The 27,309-nt window shown below is 38.0% G+C and overlaps 1 protein-coding gene across 10 annotated transcripts in view; it reads right to left on the bottom strand.

The window, feature by feature from the left end:
* Positions 1 to 27,309, bottom strand: part of KMT2C (lysine methyltransferase 2C) — a 293,409-nt gene that overhangs the window by 77,756 nt on the left and 188,344 nt on the right. For all 10 annotated transcript variants that reach the window (XM_027101436.1, XM_027101438.1, XM_027101443.1 and 7 more), the window contains 9 exons: positions 21,934 to 22,053; positions 19,567 to 19,683; positions 12,698 to 12,799; positions 12,046 to 12,150; positions 7,201 to 7,382; positions 6,780 to 6,944; positions 5,887 to 5,996; positions 3,469 to 3,534; positions 2,272 to 2,484 (listed from right to left, as the gene is read on the bottom strand). In XM_027101436.1, coding sequence (XP_026957237.1) covers positions 2,272 to 2,484; positions 3,469 to 3,534; positions 5,887 to 5,996; positions 6,780 to 6,944; positions 7,201 to 7,382; positions 12,046 to 12,150; positions 12,698 to 12,799; positions 19,567 to 19,683; positions 21,934 to 22,053 — 1,180 coding nt within the window. The remainder of the gene's footprint in view (positions 1 to 2,271; positions 2,485 to 3,468; positions 3,535 to 5,886; positions 5,997 to 6,779; positions 6,945 to 7,200; positions 7,383 to 12,045; positions 12,151 to 12,697; positions 12,800 to 19,566; positions 19,684 to 21,933; positions 22,054 to 27,309) is intronic.

Genomic DNA, 27,309 nt, shown 5'->3' with positions numbered 1-27,309 from the left:
TGCATGGGCCTACTTGCTCCGCGGCATGTGGGATATTCCCGGAGGAGGGATAGAACCCGTGTCCCCTGAACTGGCAGGTGGATTCTGAACCACTGCACCACCTGGGAAGTCCCCGTGTTCCCACTTTTTTCCCCCCACCCCCTGCGCTCCCACTCTTGAGACACAGATAGCAGTTTTATTTTCTTTAGACTTGGTTTTTTTTTGCACTAACAGGCTATCCAGACCCCAGGAGCCTGCTTTTATTGCACAAGTTTGTTTCTGATATGCTAAGGTGATAGTTTATGACTTATTTTCCTTAAGAAACGTTTATCAGAAGAGTTTAAAAATGAACAAAAACAACCCCCAAAAAGGTGAGTATTGCTGCAATATTTCAGGAGCATCACAAGTTCATGTGGACTTCGTCGACTCCTGTGGAATCTAAAATTACGTATGTATTATGTGTATAATATGATGGACAGTATTACTTCTATGGGGATCTCCCTGCTGGCAGCCTCAATTTGGAAACTGTACAGCTGCAGAAATATCTACCATTTCTCACAGTGTCGTTTTACAGAACGGTAGTCATAGGGAAAACCTTCTCAGGTCTTTCTATTGATGTTTTGTTTGTAAACAAACATTTCTTCCCTCTATAATTTCATACTTTGGGAATTAGTGTGTACTACCAAGAAACCTTTCAAATTTTGTGAAATGCAGCATTTCTCAGGTTTAAGGGAAAACCATTCTTCAGGCATTTTCTGACACCCTCAGAAACTGCAATTCCTCACTGGACTTTGGCTGACGGTAAAATCAGGTCAATTCCTCCCAGATACACAGCCTACTTCTTCACAAGCCTCAAATCACTGAAAACTTCAAAATGAACTTCTGTTCAACAGTACTTGAAAATGAGTTATACGTAAGCATCAGAAAGCTTTTCTCCAACCACACAGACCCAAAAACACACTACTGCAAAAGAAATGTGAGGATTAGTTGATAAAGTAACAGGAGCACGCACAGACCCATGCTAAGCCACCATCAACTCTCACCTGGACGGCTGCAAGAGCCTCCTGCCTGAACTGCTTGCTACAACTCTTGGGCTTAAAAGTCTGTTTACATCACAGCAGTGTTCCTTTTAAACTGTAAGTAAGACTTTGCCACTGTTCTCCTCAGATACCTCCAAACAACCTCCCATTCCACTTACAGTAAATGCCTTAAGCATCACCTTTACGGTCCTACAGGACCTACTGAGTCACCCCACCTCTCCTCACAACTCTGATCTCATCACAGGCCTTTATCCCTTTGCTCACTGTGCTGGACACACTGTTCTCCACAACGTTCAGCAAATGTTATAGGCACATCCCACTCAGGGTCTTTCCCGTTGTCTCTTCCCTCAGATAATCGAGGGGCTCACTCAACTCTTTAAAGTCGGTGCTTAAATATGGCTTCCAGTTCATCTGGGCCCTCAGCCCACTGTCTGTGCTCCCAAGTCCTCTCAACAGCACTTGCCAAACACATCTTTATTAACTTATTACGTTATGTCTTTTTAATGATCTTTTCTCCTAACATTAAAATGTTAGTTCCATGAGCAGAGAATTTTATCTGCTTTGCTCACTGACATGACTTCCAACATCTGGCACACAGCAGGCATTCAATAAATACTGGCAAATGATAAGATGTGATGGAACAAAAACAACTATTACTTTATTTTTGAATCAATTGAAAAGAAATAACCACCCTAAAAACAAACAAGCCTATGGCAATCTTCTTCAGAGAAAAGCAAAAATAAAACTCATGTTGAATTTAATGCCACTAAAATTATTTTTTCATCTCAAGAAAATTCAGCCAGGAAAACCTGATCAAGAAACTGTTTATAAACAGATGGTTTATGATGAGTATCTGTGCATATAAGCTTATATTTGAACATTAATGATGGTCTTTCATTTCTAGATTGCATGGAGTTCTACTTTAACTTAACCATGGAATCCAAGTTCACAGCATCTGAAGAGGTTTATGCAGCTATCTGGCAAACCCCGAAAAGATCTGAAAAGATCTGTGACCTTCAAAGATATGGTGCTCCTGGAAATTTCTGTAATATAGGTCTGTTCTAGGATACACGAAACGAAGAGAACCTGAAAAGGCAAGGTCTCGGAAGACCACTGACGCAGGACAGTGTCACACCAAGGGTTACCTTCTAAGTCAGCAGGATCTACCCTTAGATAAATCAAATAATTTTAAAAGCTCTTTTATATTCTTTATTTTGGCAAACATATTCCATGGAAAATATGTAAGTATTACCTCGACTATCATCCATTTCACCATCCCTCGAATGCTCTGATTGGATGTCTGGAGGGGTCTGAAGGACGGCCACGCTATTCTGATTTATGATCTTCAACTTCAACTTTGGTTTTGACCGTTTTCTTCTTGGAACAGTAACTGTGAGGCTCTGTAACTGAGTCATCCCTGATTCAGTCAAACATACACCATCCTGGGTGTAGGTCTTGGGTGGATCTAAAATTACAATATCCCAAGGATACAAATTAAAACTTTCATTTTAATTTTGATTGATAAGTTGATTATTGTTCCATAAGGACCGTGTCAAGGGAATGTGACTTCTATAAACCAATTACCTATGAAATGCACAAATAATTAACAGTACTCAGTTAAAAGTAAGCATAGCTGGTCAAACCTCCTTGAATTATAGAGAGAAAGGTTGTAAGTTTTTTTTTAAATGGTCTTCCTGGCATTTCTATTTTCATGTATCAATACAGGGATTTAAAAAGAAAGCACGGAAGCTAAAAGCAATGCTTCAGTCACTCGACTATGAGCCTTTTCCTAGAGTGTCCTTTCAGACTAAAAGGTGAGGATCAATTTACAGAAGAGGAAGAAAAATACTCCATAAGCCCATTTGGAAATCAAAGCATCAGTATAATCACTTACAAGGAGAGGTAGTAAATAAGCAGAAATTCTGCAAAAATTTAAGTGTACAAAATTGCTCTTCATTAGAAAAATTTCTGTACGATCCAAATGTTTTTGTATCAGATGATATCAAATAGAAGTAGGCAAAAGAATGAGAGTTTAATAAGAATATCATGTTAGTCACTATTCTAGGCTGATCTATTCCAGAAAAAAATAGTAAGAGAATGAATTCTGAAGAAATCTCTTTGCTAACTAGGCCTTATTGTCTAGTCTAACTGACAACTAAACACAATAATGTATCAATGAAACCAAAACAAGTATGTAGTTAACGGTTGTTTCAAAAGTGGTTATTTTCACTGCCAATTTGGTGAGATCTGTAGGAATACTGTCCCACTAAAGCTGGGAAAGACAGACATTTTGTATGTAATTACAGAAATGATTACCAACATTAGGAAATTTACACTGAACACCCACATGAGTAAGGCAGGATTCATGTAACGTGTCACAATTCAGTTATATAAAAGCATTTCTTTGCTTTTTGTAAAGAACAGTCAAGGAAAGCATTTCAGATTTTACCTAGCTCTTTCACTTTTGTGACAATTTGTGCTACAAGTGAAGATTCACAGCAGTCTGAGGAAGGCACTGAAATGGAAAAAAAACAAAAACAAAAACAAAAACTCGTGATTTTTTCACAAAAGGTAAGGTGTATTTAAAGATTTACATGTGATTAAAGTTTCTACTATTGTACCCATTTTACTAAAATAAATGCTTGAAAACTAAACAGAATTAAATTAAATAGAATTAAAAGCTGCCTTTAAAACAACAAAGAGAAATGGTGGAGGAAATACACAACATCATGGAAGAAAAACTGGTAAAGATAAAGAACCAATGTACTGGATTCCTATGTATTGCTAATAACTACAAGATTATGAGTCTTTTTTAAAATAAATTTATTTATTTATTTTTCAATAAGTGGTGCTAGGAAAACTGGACAGCTACATGTAAAAGAATGAAATTAGAACACTCCCTAACACCATACACAAACATAAACTCAAAATGGATTAAAGACCTAAATGTAAGGCCAGACACTATAAAATTCTTAGAGGAAAACACAGGAGAACACTCTATGACATAAATCACAGCAAGATCCTTTTTGACCCACCTCCTAGAGAAATGGAAATAAAAACAAAAGTAAACAAATGGGACCTAGTGAAACTTAAAAGCTTTTGCACAGCAAAGGAAACCATAAACAAGATGAAAAGATAACCCTCAGAATGGGAAAAAATATTTGCAAACGAAGCAACTGACAAAGGATTAATCTCCAAAATATACAAGCAGCTCACGTAGCTCAATATCAAAAAAACCAAACAACCCAATCCAAAAATGGGCAGAAGAACTAAATAGACATTTCTCCAAAGAAGACATACAGATGGCCAACAAACACATGAAAAGGTGTTCAACATTACTAATCATTAGAGAAATGCAAATCAAAACTACACTGAGGTATCTCCTCACACCAGTCAGAATGGCCACCATCAAAAAATCTACAAACAATAAATGCTGGAGAGGGTGTGGAGAAAAGGGAACCCTGCTGCACTGTAGGTGGGAATGTAAATTGATACAGCCACTCTGGAGAACAGTATGGAGGTTCCTTAAAAAACTAAAAATAGAACTACCATATGACCCCAGCAATCCCGCTACTGGGCATATACCCTGAGAAAACCATAATTCATAAAGAGTCATGTACCACAATGTTCACTGCAGCACTATTTACAATAGCCAGGACATGGAAGCAACCTAAGTGTCCATCGAAAGAGGAATGGATAAAGAAGATGTGGCACATATATACAATGGAATATTACTCAGCCAAAACAGAAACGAAATTGAGTTACTTGTAGTGAGGTGGATAGACCTAGAGTCTGTCATACAGAGTGAAGTAAGTCAAAAAGAGAAAGACAAATACCGTATGTTAACACATATATGGAATCTAAAAAAAAAAAAGTTCTGAATAACCTAGGGGCAGGATGGAATAAAGATACAGACGTAGAGAATGGACTTGATATGGGGAGGGGGAAGGGTAAGCTGGGACGAAGTGAGAGAGTAGCTCTGACATATATACACTACCAAATGTAAAATAGATAGCAGCCACATAGCACAGGGAGATCAGATCGGTGGTTTGTGACCACCTAGAGGGGTGGGATAAGGAGGGTGGGAGGGAGACGCAAGAGGGAGGGGATATATGTATACGTATACCTGATTCACTTTGTTATACAGCAGAAACTAAAACAACAGTGTAAAGCAATTATACTGCAATAAAGATGTTAAAAATTTTTTTTTAAAAGGGACACCTAAAAAAAATTAAAATAAATTTATTTATTTATTTATTTTTGGCTGCATTGGGTCTTCGTTGCTGTGCGCAGCAATTCTCTAGTTGCGGCGAGCGGGGGCTACTCTTCGTTGCAGTGCACGGGCTTCTCATTGTGGTGCCTTCTCTTGTTGAGGAACACGGGCTCTAAGCTCGCGGGCTTCAGTAGTTGTGGCATGCAGGCTCAGTAGTTGTGGCTCACGGGCTCTAGAGCGCAGGCTCAGTAGTTGTGGCGCTCAGGCTTAGTTGTTCCGAGGCATGTGGGATCTTTCTAGACCAGGGATTGAACCTATGTCCCCTGCACTGGCAGGCAGATTCTTAACGACTGCACCACCAGTGAAGTCCCCAACATTATGATTCTTGAAAGCAAAAATTACACCTTATAGCTAAAATATATTCTTAATTTACTTCCTTTATGTAAGTAGATTGTTTTAACATAATATTGGGATAATGAGAGTTAATTAAAAATGAAAAGTAACTTATTTTTCATAAAATTCTTGTCCAAATAATAGTTTCACAAAAAGAGAAAAAGAAGTACAGTTAAGCCCACTCACTGATTAAGGACAGCAGGCACAAGTGAGTTGTATCAATCCAAGAGCACAGACTCACCATTTAAATCATTTGCTTACCATTTGATGTAGGCATATAGGGTCTGCACATGCTACAATCAAAACCAATGTCTGCTACATTTTCCACTTCCTCTTCAGTATTTAAGTTTTGACAAACTGCATGCATCCATCTAGAAAGACCATATTCATACATTAAAAAAAAAAGAAGAAATATACTGAGGATGGCTTCCTTTTAAAAACTGCAACAGGAGCTGACAGCCTCCAACCTTAAAGCCCCCAAGTCTCACGTGCTCCTCCCACCTAGCCCATGTCACCCCTCTCTAACCATTCCTATCGACCCCAAAAAACTGTCAGAGCTGAGAAGAAGAAAAAAGCAATGAGAACAAGTACTATGAACGAAGCAAAAGCACATTATATGAGGATGGGATAATTGCTTTATGACAAAATACTGAGTATTTCAGAGACAGCACGGAAGCTAGTTAGGGTGAGTAGAAAGGAATTCACATAACGGAGTGGTGCAGCACGTACGTGCCCCAGGTGATGCACCTACTGTGGAGTAGACAGAGCTTGTGTAAGTGATAATGAACGGTCACTGGGAAATAAAAGTTACCCTGCCTTAGAACAAAGAATTGGTAGGCAGAATCCTGAGAATCCCGTACTACTGATGAAATAATATGATCACTAATATTACATGTATGGTGCTAACAGAGCACAATAATATACCACTGAAATCAAAGACCTCAACCCTCAGAAAGCCCCAAGTGAAAACTGTTTAGCCTAGAACTGAGAATATGAAACAGAAAACTTCTGTTAAGCTTCTAGCTGACTAAAAATCTGGAAAGGAAAACTCTTACTTCTTACCGTTAAGATAGAAGAAAGTTATTTTTCAATTTCCTTTTGCTATATTTAAGAGAGAAAAGCTTACAAAAGATGAAGAAAAAACAGCACAATACCTATCACATTGTCTACACTGCAGAATAAGGTCTTCTTCTCTATAGTTTCGGTAGCAGACGGGGCAGGAGGACAGGCTTGCACACGGAGCACACTGTGTGTAGTTGTTCTGCCATTCACATCTCAGACCTGCAGATGTCGCTCCACAGTGTCTGCACCACACACACCTGAAACCCAACACCGCACAAGTCTCAATTTTATTTACTCAGTTATTTAGTTACTGAAATTCAAGAAGCTACACAAGAACAGAACAGGGGGAAAGTATTTAATGCACATTTGAAAACTTTTCTGGTTAGTGGTATCGATCATTGTAAACATGTACCACGCAATTAAGCAGTTGTTGCTAATTTGTGAAAACTAAAGTATTGTGGGAAAGTTCTGAACTTAAAAAGTCTAACAAGGGAAACATAAGTCCTAGGGTACCATTTGCACTTCCAGCCTCCTTTGGGAACTGTCTGCAGTGGCGGGTCCAAGCAGTAGGTGTGATAACTTATGTCACAATCGTCGCACAGCAGGAGTCTTCCTGGGTCTGTCGCCTTCCCACAGGCCTCACACACAGTGCATTCCAGACACCTCCAACCCTTGCTCAGAACCACTTTCGTGATCTGCAAAAGAAACAACCAAGCCATGTGATTCATACGTTAACCTACCCCTCATGCAAACATGATCAAATACGCCATATCTGATCAAGCGCCAAATGAACTCGGTGCTTACATACCTAGGAGCAGAAAAGAGGCAAAAGCAACTAACATTTACTGAGCACCAACAGTGGCCCAATTCCGGGGTGACCACGTTCATGTACTTTTCGGAGTCTCCTACTGGACAGAATAATATAAAGGGTTCCATATTTTAATGCCCTTTTCAGTTTATGTAACTACCTTGTGCTCTGGATTTTATATCCACTTGATAGGTGTGGTAACTGGTTTTTAAAGAAAACAAGTAAATGACCCCATTATTGTTAACACAGGACTTGAAAATGTATTGATAAAGTTTCAATCTATGACATTTCATGAATTCATGATCCTGAAACTTGTGTACATCACATAAGGACTTGTATATTAAAATCAATATTAAAAATGCAAAGAAAATTAAGGTACAGCCTGAGTTCCCAAGGCCATTTTATGGTCTTGGAGGATTTTAGGCTAAGAAGCTAGGACTTCTTAAGTTCATATTCAGCCCTCTGCTTATTCTCCTTTGCCTCAAGGGTCTAACTTAAGTGGAAAAATTTGAGAATCTCTATGCTTCTAATAAATTCCAGAAAACAGCCACATCATGGAGTATTAAAAATTTGGAACAAACCAAGAGATCTCAAAAGACTAGAGTCTACAGGTAAAAAGGACCGCAAAGAACCTGTGTTATAACAAAATAGCAAACAATCAAGATACAGAATAAAAATCAAGATCATGAAGAATAAGGTCTTAAAACTACTTGAGGGCTTCCCTGGTGGCGCAGTGGTTGAGAGTCCGCCTGCCGATGCAGGGGACACGGGTTCATGCCCCGGTCCGGGAGGATCCCACATGCCGCGGAGCAGCTGGGCCCGTGAGCCATGGCCACTGAGCCTGCGCGTCCGGAGCCTGTGCTCCATAACGGGATAGGCCACAACAGTGAGAGGCCCGCATACTGAAAAAAAAAAAAAACTACACAAGAGTTAAATAAATGAACAACTATCAAAGTAGCATCAAACTTTCCAACTCTGGATGCTAAAAGAGTGTAACAGTTTCCAATTCTACAGGTAAATACTTCTCAAGGTACAATCCTTAATCTAACTAAACAAGCAATTAAGTGTTAAAGTGGAATGCCTTTCAGACAAAGACTCAAAATTCAGCTTCCAAGTACCCTTTCTAATGAAGTTACTTAAGAGATATGAGGAACAAAGTGAGGGTGTATACCAAGAAAAAGGAAGACGTGGGATCTAGAAAGCAATGAACCCAAAAGAGGATGTCATCCCAGAGATGTTTGAGGATGCGAACTGAGTAACAGACCTAGAAGTTACCAGCCCAGCTCAGAACAGGGAAAAAGCAGAGTGTGGAAGGGGGTAAGCCTTTCCCAGAAAAACAGTTACTTGCTGAAATAATCTGATATGATCATGCTTCTACAGTAGGTAAAAACAAATAAAAACTAATGGAGAATCATGAATCATTATTTTCTTCTTGCTATTGAAAACTCCATGAAAAACAAAATAAAGTCATAGTACACTATTTAGATCTCCAGTGAACATTTATGGAGTCATAGCCAACATTGTTTATTAACTAAATATAGTAAAACAACTATACTGGGACGATGCTGGGAGAAGGCAGGAGGTGTATTTTAAGAGCTCAATCAGCATTTATTTATTTATTTATAGAGGCAAGTCAACAAAATCTAACACACATAAAGGAGTAACACGAGTACATTATTTAGCGCTGTACAGTTAACTACAAAAAGAAGGACCTGAACGAACCCAAAGGGGTTGCGTTGTGGGGAAGAGGACTCAGATGTGAAGGTAGAGGAAGACGGGTCGGTCGGTTACCATAAGGCTCGTAAAGACATTTGCTTCTTAAGCGTGTATATTTATTACTTTGATTAGCCTACTGATATGTTTAACTTAGTCTTAGATTATCAGGTTATATTATTTACCCAAATGGAAGAAACAGCCTAGGGTAGGAAGAGCAGGGGAGCATAGAGCAGTAGCCAGCAAACTTTTTCTGTAAAGGACAGGGTAATAAATATTCTAGACTTCGCTGGCCAGGCAGTATGTTAAACTACATAATTGTGCCACTGTAGTGTGAAGCTCACTACAGACATATGTAAACAAAAGAGCATGGCTGTGTTCCAATAAAACTTCACTTACAAAAATAGGCAGTGGGCAAGATTTGGCCTGTGTGGCAGTTTACCAATCCCTGGCTTAGAAGAAAGGTAAGATGAAGATAAAGTAGTAGAGTTTTTTTTAATGATGTATCTTCATTCCCACTAAGTTTTCCTGTTTCACAGTCTGTGGTCCTTTACAGCCGAATTCTCAAGTCCCTCAGTTTAAAGTGACTCTTCAACACACTACAGTCTGGTCGCTCTGCCCACCACCAGTGAAACTGCTCAAGTCAGTCAGTCAAGACCTTACTGCCAAATCTAGATGACGTACTAGTGTTTATCATTTGAACTCTCTGCGGTATTTCAACATTTGAACAATACCCCCGCCCCTTTGAAACTCCCTCTTAGTGCAGATTTCAGGGCTCTACTATCCACTCTTTTTTGTCTCATATTGAACTGGTTTTATCTTCATTTTTAAGAGCTCTTTGAACCAAGATATTATCCAGGGTCCCCATCCATGTATCATGTCTAAGGTATGAGAGATGTGTTTTATAGTCTAACGGATATTTGCTTCAACTACGTTGGAGTAACTGAAACGAGACCTGTCTCCCATCAGAAAACACTAGGAAACTGGGCAAAATTTATGAAACACTTGTTTTCAGATACCGGACAAAAGGCAGTGTAAGACTTTTTCTGAGAGGAGGGAAACAAGCAAGGACAGTCCTATGATATTCTTCCGCCTATAGCCATTTTTCCAGAATGATCCCCAGGGAAGGACGAGCCCAGGCAAGTACAACGGGCTCACTGAGTTTAGGACACACTGCTGGAGTTCAGGGGGCTGAGGCAGTTGGAATGTGCAGGACAGAGCACTGGAAAGAAGGGAGCAGTAAGAAAGAACTCCAAAAAAAAAAAAAAGAAAGAACTCCAAGAATCGACACAGTATTTCCCTTTAGTCTTCGACTGAACACCAAGCTGCACATCCAGGAGGTCACACAAGGACCCAAAACCAGGGTAAAGAAGAGCTGCTGGGAATCTGTAATAAATATCAGAGTGCACACAGTGCTGGAAGACATCTGAATCTCAACCAAGTCAGACTGAAAAGACACTGGTGAATAGGGGCCTGTAGGGATCAGAAAGGGGAAGGTTTAGGGAGAATTCAACAGAGACCTCATAAAGGCCATGCCTCAAGTATTAAACTGGTGCTAGAACAGCAGTAAGGAAAGTGTGATCTAAACTATTCACTTTAATTCACTCTGTGATGTTTTGTAGACGCTACATGATGTATAAAACATCATTACATTGGCATTATACAAGGTGTGTCTGCATATTTTTGTGTTTTAAAATATTCTCAGTTGTAATTTTTAAAACAGTAAATATTCAATCATTATTATCTTCATAGACAAAATCTCCTTGGGGTCCTCAATACTTTTTTAAGAGTGCTAAGGGTTCTAAGACCAAAAAGTTTGAGAATAGCCACCTCAGAGTGAAGGCTCTGTGGACTCACCTCAAAGCTTGACACAAAGAAGTGTCAAAAGGTTCAAACTTATCCACAAATAACTGCCTGCCACAACAAAATCTCACTGCGTTTTAAAGGAACAAAATCTAGACTCTCAACAATACACCATCACAATGCACAATGTCCACATTCAATCAAAACTTACTAGATGTTAAAAAGAAAGCTGTAAAACATTTACAAAATGAAAAATTAGTTAATACAAAATGAAAAATGTCAGGGATGATAGAAGTAGCAGACAATTATAAACTTTTCAAGGACTTGAAACAAAAAGCATAATGAAGAAAAAATTTAAAACCACAAGGTAAGTATAAGCTATAGAATGGAACTGAGATTAAAAAACAGAATTATCTGGGTAAAAAATCCATTGGATGAGGGCTTCCCTGGTGGCACAGTGGTTGAGAGTCCACCTGCCAATGCAGGGGACACGGGTTCGTGCCCCGGTCCGGGAAGATCCCACATGCCGCGGAGCAGCTAGGCCCGTGAGCCGTGGCCGCTGAGCCTGCGCGTCCGGAGCCTGTGCTCCGCAAGGAGAGAGGCCACAACAGTGAGAGGCCCGCGTACAGCCAAAAAAAAAACCCCACTGGATGGCCTTAAAAATAGGCTGGATACTGCATAATAATAGTGCATTCTGGGAACGTAATAGAACTATACAAACTAAAGCACAGAAAGAAAAACAATTGGGGGAAAAAACCCAACAAGGTGTTAGTGATCTGAGGACAATATCACACAATTTTGCACACAACTGAGATTCCAAAAAGGCAGTGAAGGAGCAGGGGGGTGGGGGGGTGAAGTGGAGGGTGTACTTTAATATTTCAAGTACTTAAATATTGTCACATATGTATAATAATCCTAACAAGCAATAATTGATTAATTATAAGAACTGGAAGCAGCATGATACTAATCAAATCAATACATTTTTGTTAACCTGAAGCATATTTGCATTAATAATTAAATCTAAGTGTACTCACCTTAATACTGACGCAGTATGGATGGTAACACTGACCACACTGAGAACAGGCAAGTAATCTTCCCTCTGCTCCTTGGCCAAAACTGCCACAAACTACACACATATCCTGAAATTAAGAACACATTAACGTATTTTAAATTCCACACCAAACTAAGACTATACCAATATACTAATTTTATAATTTTTATAAAGCACCTTCTTAGTTGGTATAGCTCTAGAGCTAAATATTAAATGACTGCAGTACACACGGGATAAAGTAGAAACGGGCAAGGAGGAGTTCAAAAGTGGAAGACAGGGCTTCCCTGGTGGCACAGTGGTTAAGAATCCTCCTGCAAATGCAGGGGACAAAGGTTCGAGCCCTGGTCTGGGAAGATCCCACATGCCGCGGAGCAACTAAGACTGTGCGCCACAACTACTCAGCCTGCGATCTAGAGCCCACGAGCCACAACTACTGAAGCCCGCATGCCTAGAGCCCGTGCTCCACAACAAGAGAAGCCACCGCAATGAGAAGCCCGCGCACCACATGGAAGACTAGCCCTCGTTCGCTGCAACTAGAGAAAGCCCACACCCAGCAACAAAGACCCAACTCAGCCATTAATTAATAAAGTAATTAATTTTTTGAAAAAGTGCAAGACAAATAATTTAGTTCAAACCTGATGCAAAGTGAACTTGTCGCTGCCAGAAAACAACACGACTGTGTTGTGCATCGAGTTTTCTTCTTCATCCTTATTTGATGAAATATCTGCAGCAGACACCTATGAAAAGCAAAACACACGAAATGTGAAGTTATATTTTTCACCTGTATTATACCTGACTGAAAAGCTTAAGAAGATTCATGTTTAAAGTACAACTTTTTTGCCGGAGACTATACTAACAATTCCCAATTAGATTATTATTACCAAGATACTACTATAAAGTATAAATTATGGCATTTTTTAAATTCACTTGTCTCTTCAGAGTTACAAGCCCCATAGATCAGGAAGTGAGAAAACATAAATATGTCTTTAGTAAGACTGATTAACCAGAAATTCTAATCAAGAAACAAACAAAAACATTGTATGTGTGTATACTTATATATGGATGTACACACACACACACACAGATACACACACATGTATCATTCCATTTTAGTGACTCTTAAAACCTGCAATGGGGGTACAGCAAAATGAGATGTATAAAGCTATAAGTATAAAATACACACCAGATATTAAAGACCTAGTATCAAACAAAAAAGAACATAAATATAGGTCAAATAATTCTGTGTATTTTATAAATTACATGTTGAAATGATACTATTTTGGATATACTGGGTCAAACAGTATATATTAAAATTAAATTTCACCTACTCCTCTCTCTTTTTGTAATGTAGCTACTAGGAAGTTTTTTTGTTTGTTTTAATTTGTTTATTTTTTGGCTGTGCCACATGGCCTGCAGGCTGTTAGTTCCCCAACCAGGAATCAAACCCTGGCCCTTGGTAGTGAGAGCACGGAGTCCTAACCACTGGACCATCAGGGAATTCCCTAGGAAGTTTTAAATTGCATATATGGTTCACATATTTCTTTGGGGGCAGCAGTGTTTTAGAATATAATTATTTTGAATAACTTATCATAATTTCAGTCTTAGCCAAAGAATTATCAACCATAGTCGTTCAATTCTGGACTTGTTAAATTTGACCAAATCAACTAAGTACACACTGGCTTATTAATAATTATTTCCAGAGTGCTTATCATGAAAAAAGCTCTGAATGAGATGCTAAAAAAGAGAATGGGGAAGCCAATGCCAGAACTATAAACTCTCTTTGCTTTAAAAGCTTACAACATAGCTTGGAAGAACTGAGCTGAAACACAACAGGTTAGGGTCAAAATGAAAAGTAATAGAAATTACTGTTCTTGAGGAATAACTGAAAGAAGACTAACTATCAATAAATAGAAGGAGTATATCACAGTAATAAAATTTTTCAGTGCAAAAGACTTTAAATGCAGTTTTAATGAACAGTTCTATGGTTTTACGACAGTAATCGATAAAAGCAATTTATAGTCACAAAGGCCTAAAGACAACATGGGAAAAGTGTAAGCAACCTAACTGGTCAGCACTAGGGAATGACTAAAACTAGTAACAATCCAAACTATGAAAAGTTATGCAGCATTTAAAAAACAGCAAGGCAGAAATCTGTACGGATTTCCATGAAGAAAATCACATGCTACACTGTTGAGGTGAAAAACAAGCTGCAGAGTAATACATGAGCCAGGGCACTACGGTATAAAAACACACAAAACAATTACGTGTCTGCCTTATGGCCATGTATCATAGGCTGAAGCATAAGAAATTGCTGTTCAAAGGTCAAAGGGGGTTGAATGTTGGCAATTTCATATGGATCAACCTAAAATGTAAATGCCCAAAACTGGTGAAAGGGAGAAAATCAGGACTCAACTAGTAGACAAAACTTCCATCTATCTAAAAAACATTAATTTTTTAAACTGAGGAAATGTATCCATATGTTATATGCATATCCCAAAATTACCTTTTAGTCAAACACGATGATTCATAAAAGTAGAATAATCATTCCATCAGTAATAAATTAAGTGCCTACCAGAGTGGATGGAGTAATCTCAGTAATTCAAACACAGGACTAATGATACATTGAGAACATCATTAAAATACATAACTGAAACAGCTAGAATATAGGTAACAAAAGTATTCAATATATTGAAATAAGTATCCATTTCTACCTCCCCATCTCCAACATGGGAACACAAAACAGCTCTTACAACTGGGTAACACGTAGTAAGTAGCTCACAAATTGTAGAAGTGTTATTCTTATTTTCAAAGGAAAATTTACCCAGAGAATGCTTTTGTTAAACTGAAAAACAAGGATGGAACACAGTATTCCCCGTATCAACCAGAAACAAAGTCTGCAGTAGAAAGCTGCAGGATCCCCTAAATCAAGCAGGGGGACAAGAACGTGCTAAAAAAAAAAAAAAAAAAAATCAAGATTTTTTTAAAATAGCAATTCATACATGTAAGAAAGAAAACTCTATCATCTAGCTTAGTGACACATTGTTTTCATTTCATACTTTATTTCATGATCTTGAAACTGTCAGAAAAATAAAATCTACCTCAAAGGCAATCTCTGACAAAGTATGCACTATTGTTCCCTGCACAGATAACAGTCTGATCTGTTCTGAAGGTTACAAAAGTTTTATTTTCCTGAACCACAGATATAAGCCGAAGAAAAGAGAAAGCTCTAGCCTAAACCTCAAAAGTTGGGCATTTCCAAGCAGGGACACAAAAAAGAAAACCAAAAAACAGAAGAGCAAATTAAACTCAAAGTGAGAGAAAAGGAAATGATAAAGATCAGAGTGGAAATCAATGGAATAGAAAGTAGGAAAAAATACAGAAAAACGAATGAAAGCAAAGGCTGGCTCAAAAAAGGTCAATAAAATTGATAAACCTCGGGCTTCCCTGGTGGCGCAGTGGTTGAGAGTCCGCCTGCCGATGCAGGGGACACGGGTTCGTGTCCCGGTCCGGGAGGATCCCACATGCCGCGGAGCGGCTGGGCCCGTGAGCCATGGCCGCTGAGCCTGCGCGTCCGGAGCCTGTGCTCCGCAACGGGAGAGGCCACGGCAGTGAGAGGCCCGCGTACCGCAAAAAAAAATTGATAAACCTCAAGCAAGACTGATCAGGAAAATGGAGAAAACACACAAATTACCAACAACAGGAACGAGGAACATCACTACCAATTCAAAAGGACAGTAAAGGAACACTATTATCCATTCTAGAAGAACAGATTTGTCAACCTACATGAAACAAATTCCTTAAAAGACAAATTCATGCAAGAAAAAACCGATAACCTAAATAGCCCTATACCTATGAAAGACATTGAATTTGTAGTTGAAAATCTTCCAATAAAGAAAACTCCTGGCCAAAATGGCTCCACTAATGATTCTATCTATAAATAATATAAGAAAGAAATTCCCAACACTACACAACTTTTCTAGAAAACTGAAGAGCAAACTATATTTCCCAATCATTCTATGAAGCCAGAATTATGCCGATATGAAAACCAAAGACATGATAAGAAAATAAGACTATAGACCAATATCCCTCATGAACACAGATATAAAAAGTCTAAAGCTTTTAGCAAACTGAATCCAACATCACGACCAAGTAGAGTTTAACCCAGGAATGCAAGATTGCTTTAGCACACACACATAAAGATGTAACTCACATATCAACAAACAAGCTACATGATCATCTCTACAAATGCAAAAAAAAGCACATTTGACAGAATCTACTTCTGACATCTACTCCTAATTAAAAAAAAAAATCTCAGCAGACTATTAATAGAAAGGAAATTCCTCACACTGATTTAGGATGTCTATTAAAACAAAACTAAGGCTAACACCATACTTAATTATGAAAAACTATATGCTTTCTCCTCAAGGTCAAAAACAAGGTTATCTGAGCTCTTCACTTCTGTTCGACACTATACTGAAGGCTATAGCAAATGCAAAAAAGAATAGACACGAAAGGACTCCAGATTAAAAAGAAACACGTAAAACTTTATCTGCAGACAACGTGATCGTTTATGTAGAAAACCCAATGGATTCTACAAACAAGCAATTAGAATAACAGGTACACAAAAAGGAGTAGTATTTCTGGATACTAGCAACTGACAAACACAATTTGAAATTAAGACAACACTACCATTAACAATAGCATAAAAAATATGGAAGATGGAGATAAATCTGATTAACAGTATCTGTTCAACCTGTCTGTTGAAAACTAAAGAACATCGCTGAAAGAAATTAAGGAAGACCTAAAGAAATGGAGAGATACAGGTGCTGATGGGTTCAAAAACTCAATATGGTTAAAATGTCAATCTTCCCCAAATTAATCTATAGTTTGAATGCAAACACAATCAAGATCCTAGCAGGCTTATCTATAGATATTGACAAGCTAATACAAAAATTCATATAGAAGTACAAAGGATTTAGAATAGTCAAAACAACTTTGAAAAGTAGAAAATCAGAACACTACCAGTGTTCGATTTCAAGAGCAGCTGTAAAGTAGAAGTAATCAAAATAGTGGAGTATTGGCCTAAAGAAATGGAGCAATCGTACAGCATGAGATTCCAAAAATAGATCCACATATATGATAACTAATTTTCAAGAATGATGAAAGGCAATTCAGAGAAACAGTGCTAAAACAACCAGCTACTCAGTATGTAAAAAAATGAACTTCCATCTTTATTCATACCATACATTTAAAAAACTCAAATCCCATTATAGATCTAAATGAAATACCTTTCTAGAAGAAAACACAGAATATCTTTGTGACCTTGGGTGACACAAGTATTTCTCAGCACCAAAAAGCACAATCCACAGAAGAAGAAAAAAATTAATAAACTGGACTCCATCAAAATTAAATCAACTGCTCTGTGAAAGACACAGTTAACAAAATGCAAAGACAAACCCCAAAATGCAAGAAAATATTTGCAAATCATATATATGATGAAGAGCTTGTGTCCAGAATACATAAAGAAATCTCAAAACTCAGTTAATTAAAAAACTACTCAATTTTGGGCTTCCCTGGTGGTGCAGTGTTTAAGAATCCACCTGCCAATGCAAGGGACAGGGGTTTGAGCCCTGGTTCAGGAAGATCCCACATGCTGCAGAGCAACTAAGCCCGTGCGCCACGACTACTGAGCCTGCGCTCTAGAGCCCACGAGCCACAACTACTGAAGCCCGCGTGCCTGGAGCCCGTGCTACGCAACAAGAGAAGCCACTGCAATGAGAAGCCTCTGTACCGCAAGGAAGAGTAGCCCCGCTCGCCGCAACTAGAGAAAGCCCATGCGTAGCAACAAAGACCCAACGCAGCCAAAAATAAAAACAAATAAATTTTTAAAAAAATACTCGATTTTGGAAAATGTATTAAAGATCTGAAGAGTGACTTTATCAAAGAAGATATACAGATAGCAAATAAGCACCTAAAAAAGCTGATCAATATCACAAGTTATTAGAGAAATGCAAGTCAGATACTCTTAACATACCTGTTACAATGGCTAAAATTAAGAAGACTGGCCATACCAAATGTGGGTGAGTATGTGGAGGAAATGGAACCTTACATATTCTTGCAAATATAAAATGTCACACCCAACTTGAAAACCAACCTTTTCTTAAAGAGCTAAGCATATACCTACCATACATCCAGCCATTCCATTTCTATATGTTTACCCATGAGAAAAGAAAACATATCCACAGGTGAACTTATATATAAAAGTTTGGAGCAGTTTTCTTTCTAATAGCCAAACAATGGAAGCAAACATAATGTCCTTCAATAGGTGAACAGATACACAAACTGTGGCACATCCATACTATGGAACGCTCTTCAACAAAAAGGAACTGTTAACACACACAAGAGCATGAATTAATATCAAAATAATTATGTTGAGTGAAATAAATCATATCAAAAAGAGTATATTCAGCATGATTCCACTTACACAGACTCCAGAAAATGCAAACCAATCGACAGAAATGGAAATCAGATCAGTCATTGCCTGGGGGTAAGGCAGGAAGGCAGGCAAAGGGATTTCAGAGAGGCACAAAGAAACTTTGAGGGCCAAATATGTTCTTAACTGTAGTGTGGTTTTCAAGGGTGTACACGTGTCAAAACCTATGAGACTGTACACTTCAAATATTTGTACCTTATTTTATATCAATTTTACCTCAATAGGCCTATTAATTCGGGGAGTGGGGAGGGAGGGAGGGACTTGCTTTAAAAAAAAAACACCAGAATCCAAGTTTCCTTACTCCTTTAGCAGCAAACTGAACAATCCCACCTGCATCCTGGACTTAATATGACAATTAGAATCTGAAAAACAGTAGCAAATTGAACAATCCCACCTGTATCCTGAACTTAACATGACAATTAGAATCTGAAAAACGGTATCGGTAAAATAGTAACGTTATTGCAGGAAATATCTGCTATTATTTTTTGCCAAATGCAGTTTTTTCAATACACATTTAAACAAAGCCTCATAATGTGCCAATGACCATACAGTTATCAATCTTAAATTCAAATAAGTCAAAGACAGTCATAAAATCTTCAACATTTTTAGACTCCATACTAATCTACAATATTTCTAATTTTTTCTGTAAACCATATTACATATTACTGAGAGCAACTACAATCAAAAATTTAAAACACCAACATAATTAAATTCTTCAAATAAACTCAAGAATATAACAGAAGTTTTGTTTTAATAGAAGAGCAAATATACTGCATATTGGATTTTGGAGAAGAAAGATCAGAGTCAAAGAGGAATGTAAGAAAAAAGGAATGAAAAAGTAGAAAATATAGAAGAAAACCTCACCAGAGGTTTAAAAAGAAATGCAGATGGAGATAAAATTTTAGCCTGTTTATGTGACTCTTAGAATCTAAGTAATTTGGTACAAATGAGCTGATCATCGTTGGCCGACACATTAAGGACTGTAGCAAATGTAAAGTGAGCGGGCCTTACCCCGGGCAACACAACTGCCCCGATTCCACTTTTCAACTTTGATCTGCCTCTGCCGCCTCGTCCTGACAGTCCCGCACCACGAGGTCTCCGCTTTCCTGGAAATCCTGACCCCCGGCCCTACACGACAGATACGGAAAAGTCAGCATTCTGTAAAAGCCCAAAAGAATTTTAAATCCAAAATGTGAGATAAACCGTCTTATTAAATGTTACACAAATACTTGCTTCTCCCTTTTATTCCAATCAGATGATAAATATTAAGAGACCAGGCTTATTATTTGCATCTTTCAGTATGTATTCTACGACTTAAACATCTACAACCTTAGAATCAAACTTGGTCTGTTACTGTGAATGCCCTGCAACAGCAAACCTTGGCACTGTATTTCCGTTTCCTAATCCTACATCCTAGGGGGCAGAAAAGCCACAACTCTATCCAGGTATTTTCAGGCGCAACAAATTGTATTGTATTATAGAGCAAGTATGAGGAAGGACTCTCTTGCTAACTGGTTTCTTGTAATTGTATCGATATTAATAGTTATCATATGCTAAGTACTTATTATGTACTGCTCGAAGCACTTGTTCCTCTCAACAATCTCATAAGGTCAATACTATTTTATCATCCCCACTTCAGAGGTAAGTACACTGGGGAATAAAAAGGTTAAGTAACTTGCGCCAAGTCAGACACCTGGCAAGCCTGGCTCCAGTGACCTCACTCTTAACCACTATTCTGCACCGCTGCGTTGCACGAAAGCTCATTTTTACTATGTGCAACAGTATTTTTTCTGTCGTGAAAACTGTCAATATCCTCTAACCGTTCAATACCTGACCATACAGGAAGGCTGATGAAAAATTAAAAGGCTTGCTTTAAATCACCTGGATAATAATTACTTCAAGTGGAAATAATTTATGTGAATTTTTACACAAGAAAAAATTCTATGGGAAAATATGTTGAATTCCCTGATATTTTAACAAATAAGCACTAAGGTTTTGTGTTGCTGTTTTCTTATTTATTCTCAGACTTATGTATTACTACCTGAAAACACCTGGCATCTACACCTACTTGTGCTGTGTGTATTTAAGATTACTAAAATGCTCAGGAAAATCCCGGTTTTGTTTTCCCTAACAAGGTAAATAATACGTGACACCTTCAGCTGAGGTCACCTGCAGCAGTTTGAAACACTGAGCTCATTACCTACTTGGCAGAATGCTCTCCAAGTCAGCAATTTATGGTTATACTGTGAGCACCAAAAAGACACACGTGAACAAGAGGGAAGGGGGGCTTTTGTTCCTTCAGTTTTTTAGTAAAAGCCAACTTCCAGTTTTCCAGCTGCCTCTCCTTATCCTCTTAAGCTGCTTTCCTTCAGATCCTGAGCTTCTCTGAACAAGCGACAGGGTAGTGTTCAATTGGATAGTTTCTCTTGTTGTTTTTCAATAGGTATAAAAGATTTTTTAAAAGTCAGTGACGGAATCAAGACTACAGTAATCCCTCAATGTATTTCTCCTCAACATCCAATGACACAGGTAAGAATAAGTGAAAATCAGTGGTATATGCTTCATAATGGTCAAACAAGACCTCTTTAACTCTTCTAATTAATATTTGCATTTTCAACACCTTGCATGCTATCAGAGTGAGTTGAAAAATAGTTCTTCCAACGGTGACAGAAAATAGGAAAGCAGAATCTAGAACTCCTTTGAAATCCTTAATTAGTCTAAATTAAAAACCCTTATTCCAGAATTATATTATTAAATATAGAAGATGAAGAATACTGTCTTCTCTAGTCAGGAAAATTTTTTTAACTTTTCAGATGATTAACACTTTTCCAAATTAATTTTTCACCTTCAAAATGCACCAGACAACTTCAAGGACTAACAGAGTCATCCACCAATGACATGAAAAAGAGATCCTATAGTTTTCAGATTATTAACACAGACAATGAAATCTGCTGCAATTCTGCTATTTCTTCTCCATTAGTACATAATAAATTAATGTAGCTTTTCTTTTGTTCTTTTCTAAGCAACAAAATTTTACGATATGATGAACAAGTCTTTAATTACTTTATAGCCTATGTGACAAGGATTTCCCCCGTAGAAATACTGGTAATTACAACATAAAAGGAAGCAACCATAAAAAAGGGTATTAAAAATTTACCCTTAAGATCAGTCAAGTAAAATGGCAATTTAATTTCCTCCCAGTGCAGGTTCTTAAAGGCAAGCACGTTGCTTCTTCAAATACTAAAAATTTTAGATTTAAAAAGTGGCTCTGGAAACTAAACTATTTATCTAGAAAAGAAAGGTTTAATTCTTAACTTCTACGCGGACAAAACCAACCAGAAAGAAATGATATACGAATGTAAATGCAATTTTATTTACCACTTTGATGCTCCAAATGGCACTGCCAGGAAGCTGCCTGGGTTTAAAAATTTCCCGGCCTTCTGAAATGTCTGGGGACCAGGAAGGTGGGCTCACTGTATTATGGGTACTCCAAGCCCCCTAGGATATGGCAGGTGAGAAAATAGATGTATAAAACTCCGCAACATAAAAGGTCAAAGCCAGCAACTAAGGAATTTTAGAACAGCAAAAACAAATGCAGACGTATGGAAATTTAGGACAGATTGCTTCAAGGTAGTAAGGAAAATAAGCTTATCACTTACAGTGACTGTATACTTAAATGTTTGTAGCTACAATTTACATTAAATGTTTTATTCTGGTTGAAACATCAGTACAATGAAACGTATTAAAAATCAAGGTTTACATGACATCAACATTGACTCATGAACTGCAATTACGGCACCAAGATATAAATAAATGTCAATCAAACTTTAAGAATTAAAACTATAAGAAACTATTTGGGGATTATTTTCTTCTAACAACTATCACTCTACCGGAAGGGAGAAAAGAATAAACATAAAGAATGTTATGTATACTTCTTGCTATAAACCACCAAAACAGTAGGCCAAAAAAATGCAGTCAGAAACATGAGCAATCAACAGACACATTCACTTTAAAATTTGGAAAGTCAGTTTGTAACCATAAGATGCAAATACCATTATAATCCTAACATTTAATTACTCTTCCTTCAGTGACCATTAGTTGTGGGTTTTGATTTTTATTTTTATATAGGGGACTACTACACTTGGATTATATCCAAGGAACTAATTTGAATGGTTGAAAAATGTTAAAGCAAATTGTCCTAAATTTGCAAATTAAAATGCCTGATGTATCTGATTATTTATATGAGAAACAGTACTTACTAAAATAGTTAAGATAAAACTAAAACATTTTGCTTCCAGATAACCCCATTCAGCAATAACCTGAACTAATCTGATGAAGATGCTAATAAGCAGCATAAAGAAAAACGTTTACTCCACAAAGATAACATTTTAAACACAAATGTCAAACAATACAGAACCTATTTGGAATTAGATAATTCAACAGAGCATGCTATAATTTTACCAATTAAATGATCAAAACTAAAGACAAGAAACACAGTACTTACCAGGTTTCTAGAACACTAACACACTAACAAGTAGTAGCCTATCAATCCCATTAAAATACCACCAGGGAATTTCAATAACTAGAAATAAGAACTTGCTATCCTTTGGGGAGGAGACAGTTAATGAAATAACAGTATTTCGAGAAAGACCACACAGGGAGAGGCTGGTTTCACTTTAATTAACCTACCCTCCGCTCAGCTAACAGCCACGCTGATTTCACCTGACAAATGCTTTCCCACTAACAGATCTCCTTGCGTCTATGTCCACACTTGTCTTCTTTCCTACTGTGTCCAGGGCCTTCTGTAACCTCTGCGCTGACAAAAGCAATTTCTCTATTGTCATTTCACTGTCAACATCTACTTACAGTTCTGCTGGGCTCTGTGCAGCACATCAGTGAATGTTTCTCTGCCCTCCTTCACTGACCCTTCTCAGCCTCCCTTTTGAGTTCTTCCTCCACTTGACCTCTAAAGCCCCACTGTTTTCCAGGGCGGAAGCCTGGACCACTCTCCTCTGTGTAGTCTTGTCCTAAATGATCTTATCTACAATGAGGGCTGTAAACACCATCTTGGATGTTGTTGTTCCCCAAATTCACATTTCTAGTTCTAACATGTTCTGAGAGCTCCAAGTTATTATGATTTTCAACTTCCTTCTTAGCACTTCCATTTTGTCGCACAAAACCTCTCCAGTTTACTACGTCTAAAATCTCTCCCTTAAACGCGTCCCAACTCACAACTTTTCCCCATCTTTAGAAATGGATTCCAGTCCGAGTCAGAGAACTGGGAGTCGTTAGACCTGTTCTCTTCTCTCATCACTCTCCTCTGCCCCTTCAATCCTCTCCCTCACCACTCCTTTGATCCAAACCATCGGTAAATTCAGCACATTCTCTCTTCAAGTTCTGTCTCTGGTCATTCTGTTTCTCTGCACTCCCACAGCCGGCACCACCTCTCAGCTAGCCTGCTGCAACGGTCTACTTCTATTTATGCTTCTTCCTCACCTGCACCTCCTCAAGCCTTTCCCCACACAGCAGCCAGAGGGACTCCTAAAAAATGTAAATGTGACCAAGCAAGACTCTCCTGCCCTGTTCCAAACCCTCTGATAGCTCCGCAGTGACACTTAAAACTCAAACCTTTCTTACTGCCTCTCTTCAGTTGCATCTTGTGGCATCTCTCACTGTCGATACGCCCTAGCTACCCTGGCTTCCTTGCCATCCTTCACACACGCCGAGCTCTTCAACAGTGGGGACCTACTGACTCAGAACTACACCACCTGTCCCCTGGTTGGCGTCTCCAGAATCTTCAGGTATGGCCTTAAATACCTCCTCCTCGAAGAGGCCTTCCCGGGCACTCCAAGTGAACCATGTGTCCTTTACAACACCTTTAGCATCTGCATACTGAACACAATACGGGGTCATCTGTTCTATTGTTTATCAGTATTTAGTGGTAGAGAGTGAGAGCAAGAGGTATCTAAACCTCATTCCCTCAACGTTTCCACGCAGTGTTTTTCTCTGAGGATATCTGGCTAGTGTACACATTAAATTCCTTTTGGTAGATCGTTTAATGGTAATATCAGTAGATAGTCCTTAAAGTATACCAGTAGATAGTCCTTAAAGTATACCATAAAAAGTCATATTCTAAAATAATATTTATTCATAATTTATAAGTTAGCTTTGATGCCAAAATTATATCTCATTTCAAAAAGCATTCACACTTCATATAACATGGATGAACAAAATGAAGGGCTCTATAGATTAAGAATGTTTAGATGCTATTTCAGGGATAATTAGACAACCGTCCAACTGCTATGAAAGACTTATACAATAAAAGCTTGGGTAATTACATTATAAATTTTAATAAGTATGTTATCATAAGGCATTGGAAGGTAGAGCACGTGCAATTTTATAGGAAATGAAGAAAATTATGATTACACTTAGATATTTTCACAAAGAAGAAATTACCTAATATATTTAGACCTTAAAACTAAAATACTGATGTAATTATCAACTGTAGTTATAAATTACCCTTCAGATCTCAGCTTTGATCAAAAAGAATTTACACAGACCATTCAGCAGAGGTCAGGTTCCCCATCTACTGTAACATGGTTTACACCGTTGGTACACTTGGTTTTACTTTACCGCACTTGTATTTATCTATTGCCACTGGAATATAAGCTTGATGGCAGACACTCTGCTCTTTTCGTTCACTGCTATGTTAAGCCTTCTGTTCAGCACTTATTGAAGTCTACTTTTTCTACTGAGCATTTTTGCATGCATGTATTCATAAATGCATCAATAAACACTGTACTGTGATATGAAACACACTAATTCCATCAGTTGTAGCCTAGAATCTTGGACTTCTTCACCTATTAACAAATTACCAACCTATTCCATGCACTGCTACTCTTAAACTATCTACAAACTGAAAAAAAAAAAGGGGTTAAAAAACGTAACCATCAGGAGAATTTAAGTTACAAAGAGTGCTAAACAGAACCAACTTGTTCTCAAATGCCACAGAAACTTTACAAATACTATTTGGCAGAGTCTGAATTCGATTCCAACAATAATTATTACTGTTTAAAGTTGGTATTCAGTTTTCTGCTTTGAGGCCTATTTATCAACCTAGTAAAATTACAAAGCTGTTACAAGGACTGTGGGAATAGGGAAATGGGACAATAATGGCAGGTGGAGGGTAGGCTATGATGAGCAACTTTCTATTAGAAGTCAAACCCTGCTGCTGGCTGTTACATATGATCAATGTCATGATTAGGGCCCAAGAGTATCCAATTCTACTGAATCAGTTTAAAACGTGGCCAGAGAAGGTCAGGTATGTCTCCTGGGAAGATTCACACCACCAAGTCCTAAGTCCACCCTCTCCCTAACATACTGTGCAAAACCAAGATTGCTATTATTGGGTGAGTTTGATTTAGAGAAAGTGAAAACAGTGAAACGAGAGTAGAAAGGAGGACAATTAGTAAGAGAAACAGAAAACACAAGCATTTATAGTTTGTCTTTTTGGTACATACATTCGCTCATGTACATTACAGCTATTGTAGCAAACAATTCATTTTTTTATGACTTACAGAATTCTTTTAACATAAATAAGTCATATACAAAGCTGAGTTCAACATCAAACAGAATAAGAAATTTAGTCCTGAGAGTGATTTGATAAGAGATAAACTATATATGTACAGAAATAGCTGCTGCCAGCTTTAGCCCTCAGTAATTTAAGAAAGTGAATTTGGCTGGTGCTAGCAATCGTTTTAGTAATGGCTTAAAAAATGTAACAGGCACAAGAACACTAAGAGGGATGTATGATACTTCTGATCTGTATGTGTTGTAGGTTGACACCCCAAAGGTGTCATTTTTTTAGGATGAAAACTACAGTTTCTCAATGGTTTAGAGCAGTGCTTCTTGGACTTCAGGCTGCATGGGGATCTTCTTAAAATAGACATGTTCACTCAAGTTAAGGTGGGGCCTGAGATTCAGTGTAACAAACTTCCAGGTGATGTTGATATTCCTGGTCTGCAGGTCACATTCTGAGTAGCAATGGTTTAGTCATTTCTCCCAGAAAACATGCCTAAGCCTGTAAGCCTGAGTAGAGTTTTTCCTCTTGCCCTCTCTGCTTTCCCACAGTACCCTGTGGTTTCCTCTACTGCAGCCTCTATCACACACAGAATAATTAAATAGGCAGTTTAGTTCTAAAATCTGTGCAACCACTATGCGGCACTGAACTTGAAAACCTACTACATCCTGTATTTACTGTGGCCAGTGTTTGACTTGGTCGGGCCTGCAGTTATTTTCACTGGCACATTTCCTTAGAAATAGTTATGAGTCAACGTGATGGGTTTCAGGACCACCACTTCACAGCCAAATTTAACACATGAACACTACATCCTTCTCAAGTCTCCATTTTCACATAATATCTGCATTATCCTGCAAATCAAGAAAGAAAGCAGGGCAGCACTACCGTTTGCTATGTGTCAGGGGGTTTATAGGTGTTATCGTTAAATTCTAACAACCATCTGATGTAGTTTTATGGATGAAGAAACCAAGAGAGTTCACACGGTAACTTGCTTGGTGTCCCACAGACAGTAATGGAAGAATAAGGCTTTGAAGTCAAACAACTGCACTATGGAAATATTCATGCTGAATTTCTATTAATCAATCTTTCCCAGAATCAATTAATTACAGTACAAATATATATAAATAATACAAAAAAGACTTCTTAAAAGTCACTTTTATAAAATGTCACACAGT

This window comes from Aethalodelphis obliquidens, unplaced genomic scaffold (assembly GCF_003676395.1).
Source record: "Aethalodelphis obliquidens isolate GAN/ISIS:26980383/991018 unplaced genomic scaffold, ASM367639v1 scaffold5, whole genome shotgun sequence".
Taxonomy (NCBI): domain Eukaryota; kingdom Metazoa; phylum Chordata; class Mammalia; order Artiodactyla; family Delphinidae; genus Aethalodelphis; species Aethalodelphis obliquidens.
Note: the sequence above shows the minus strand (reverse complement) of the source record. Positions and strands in the feature narration are given on the sequence as shown.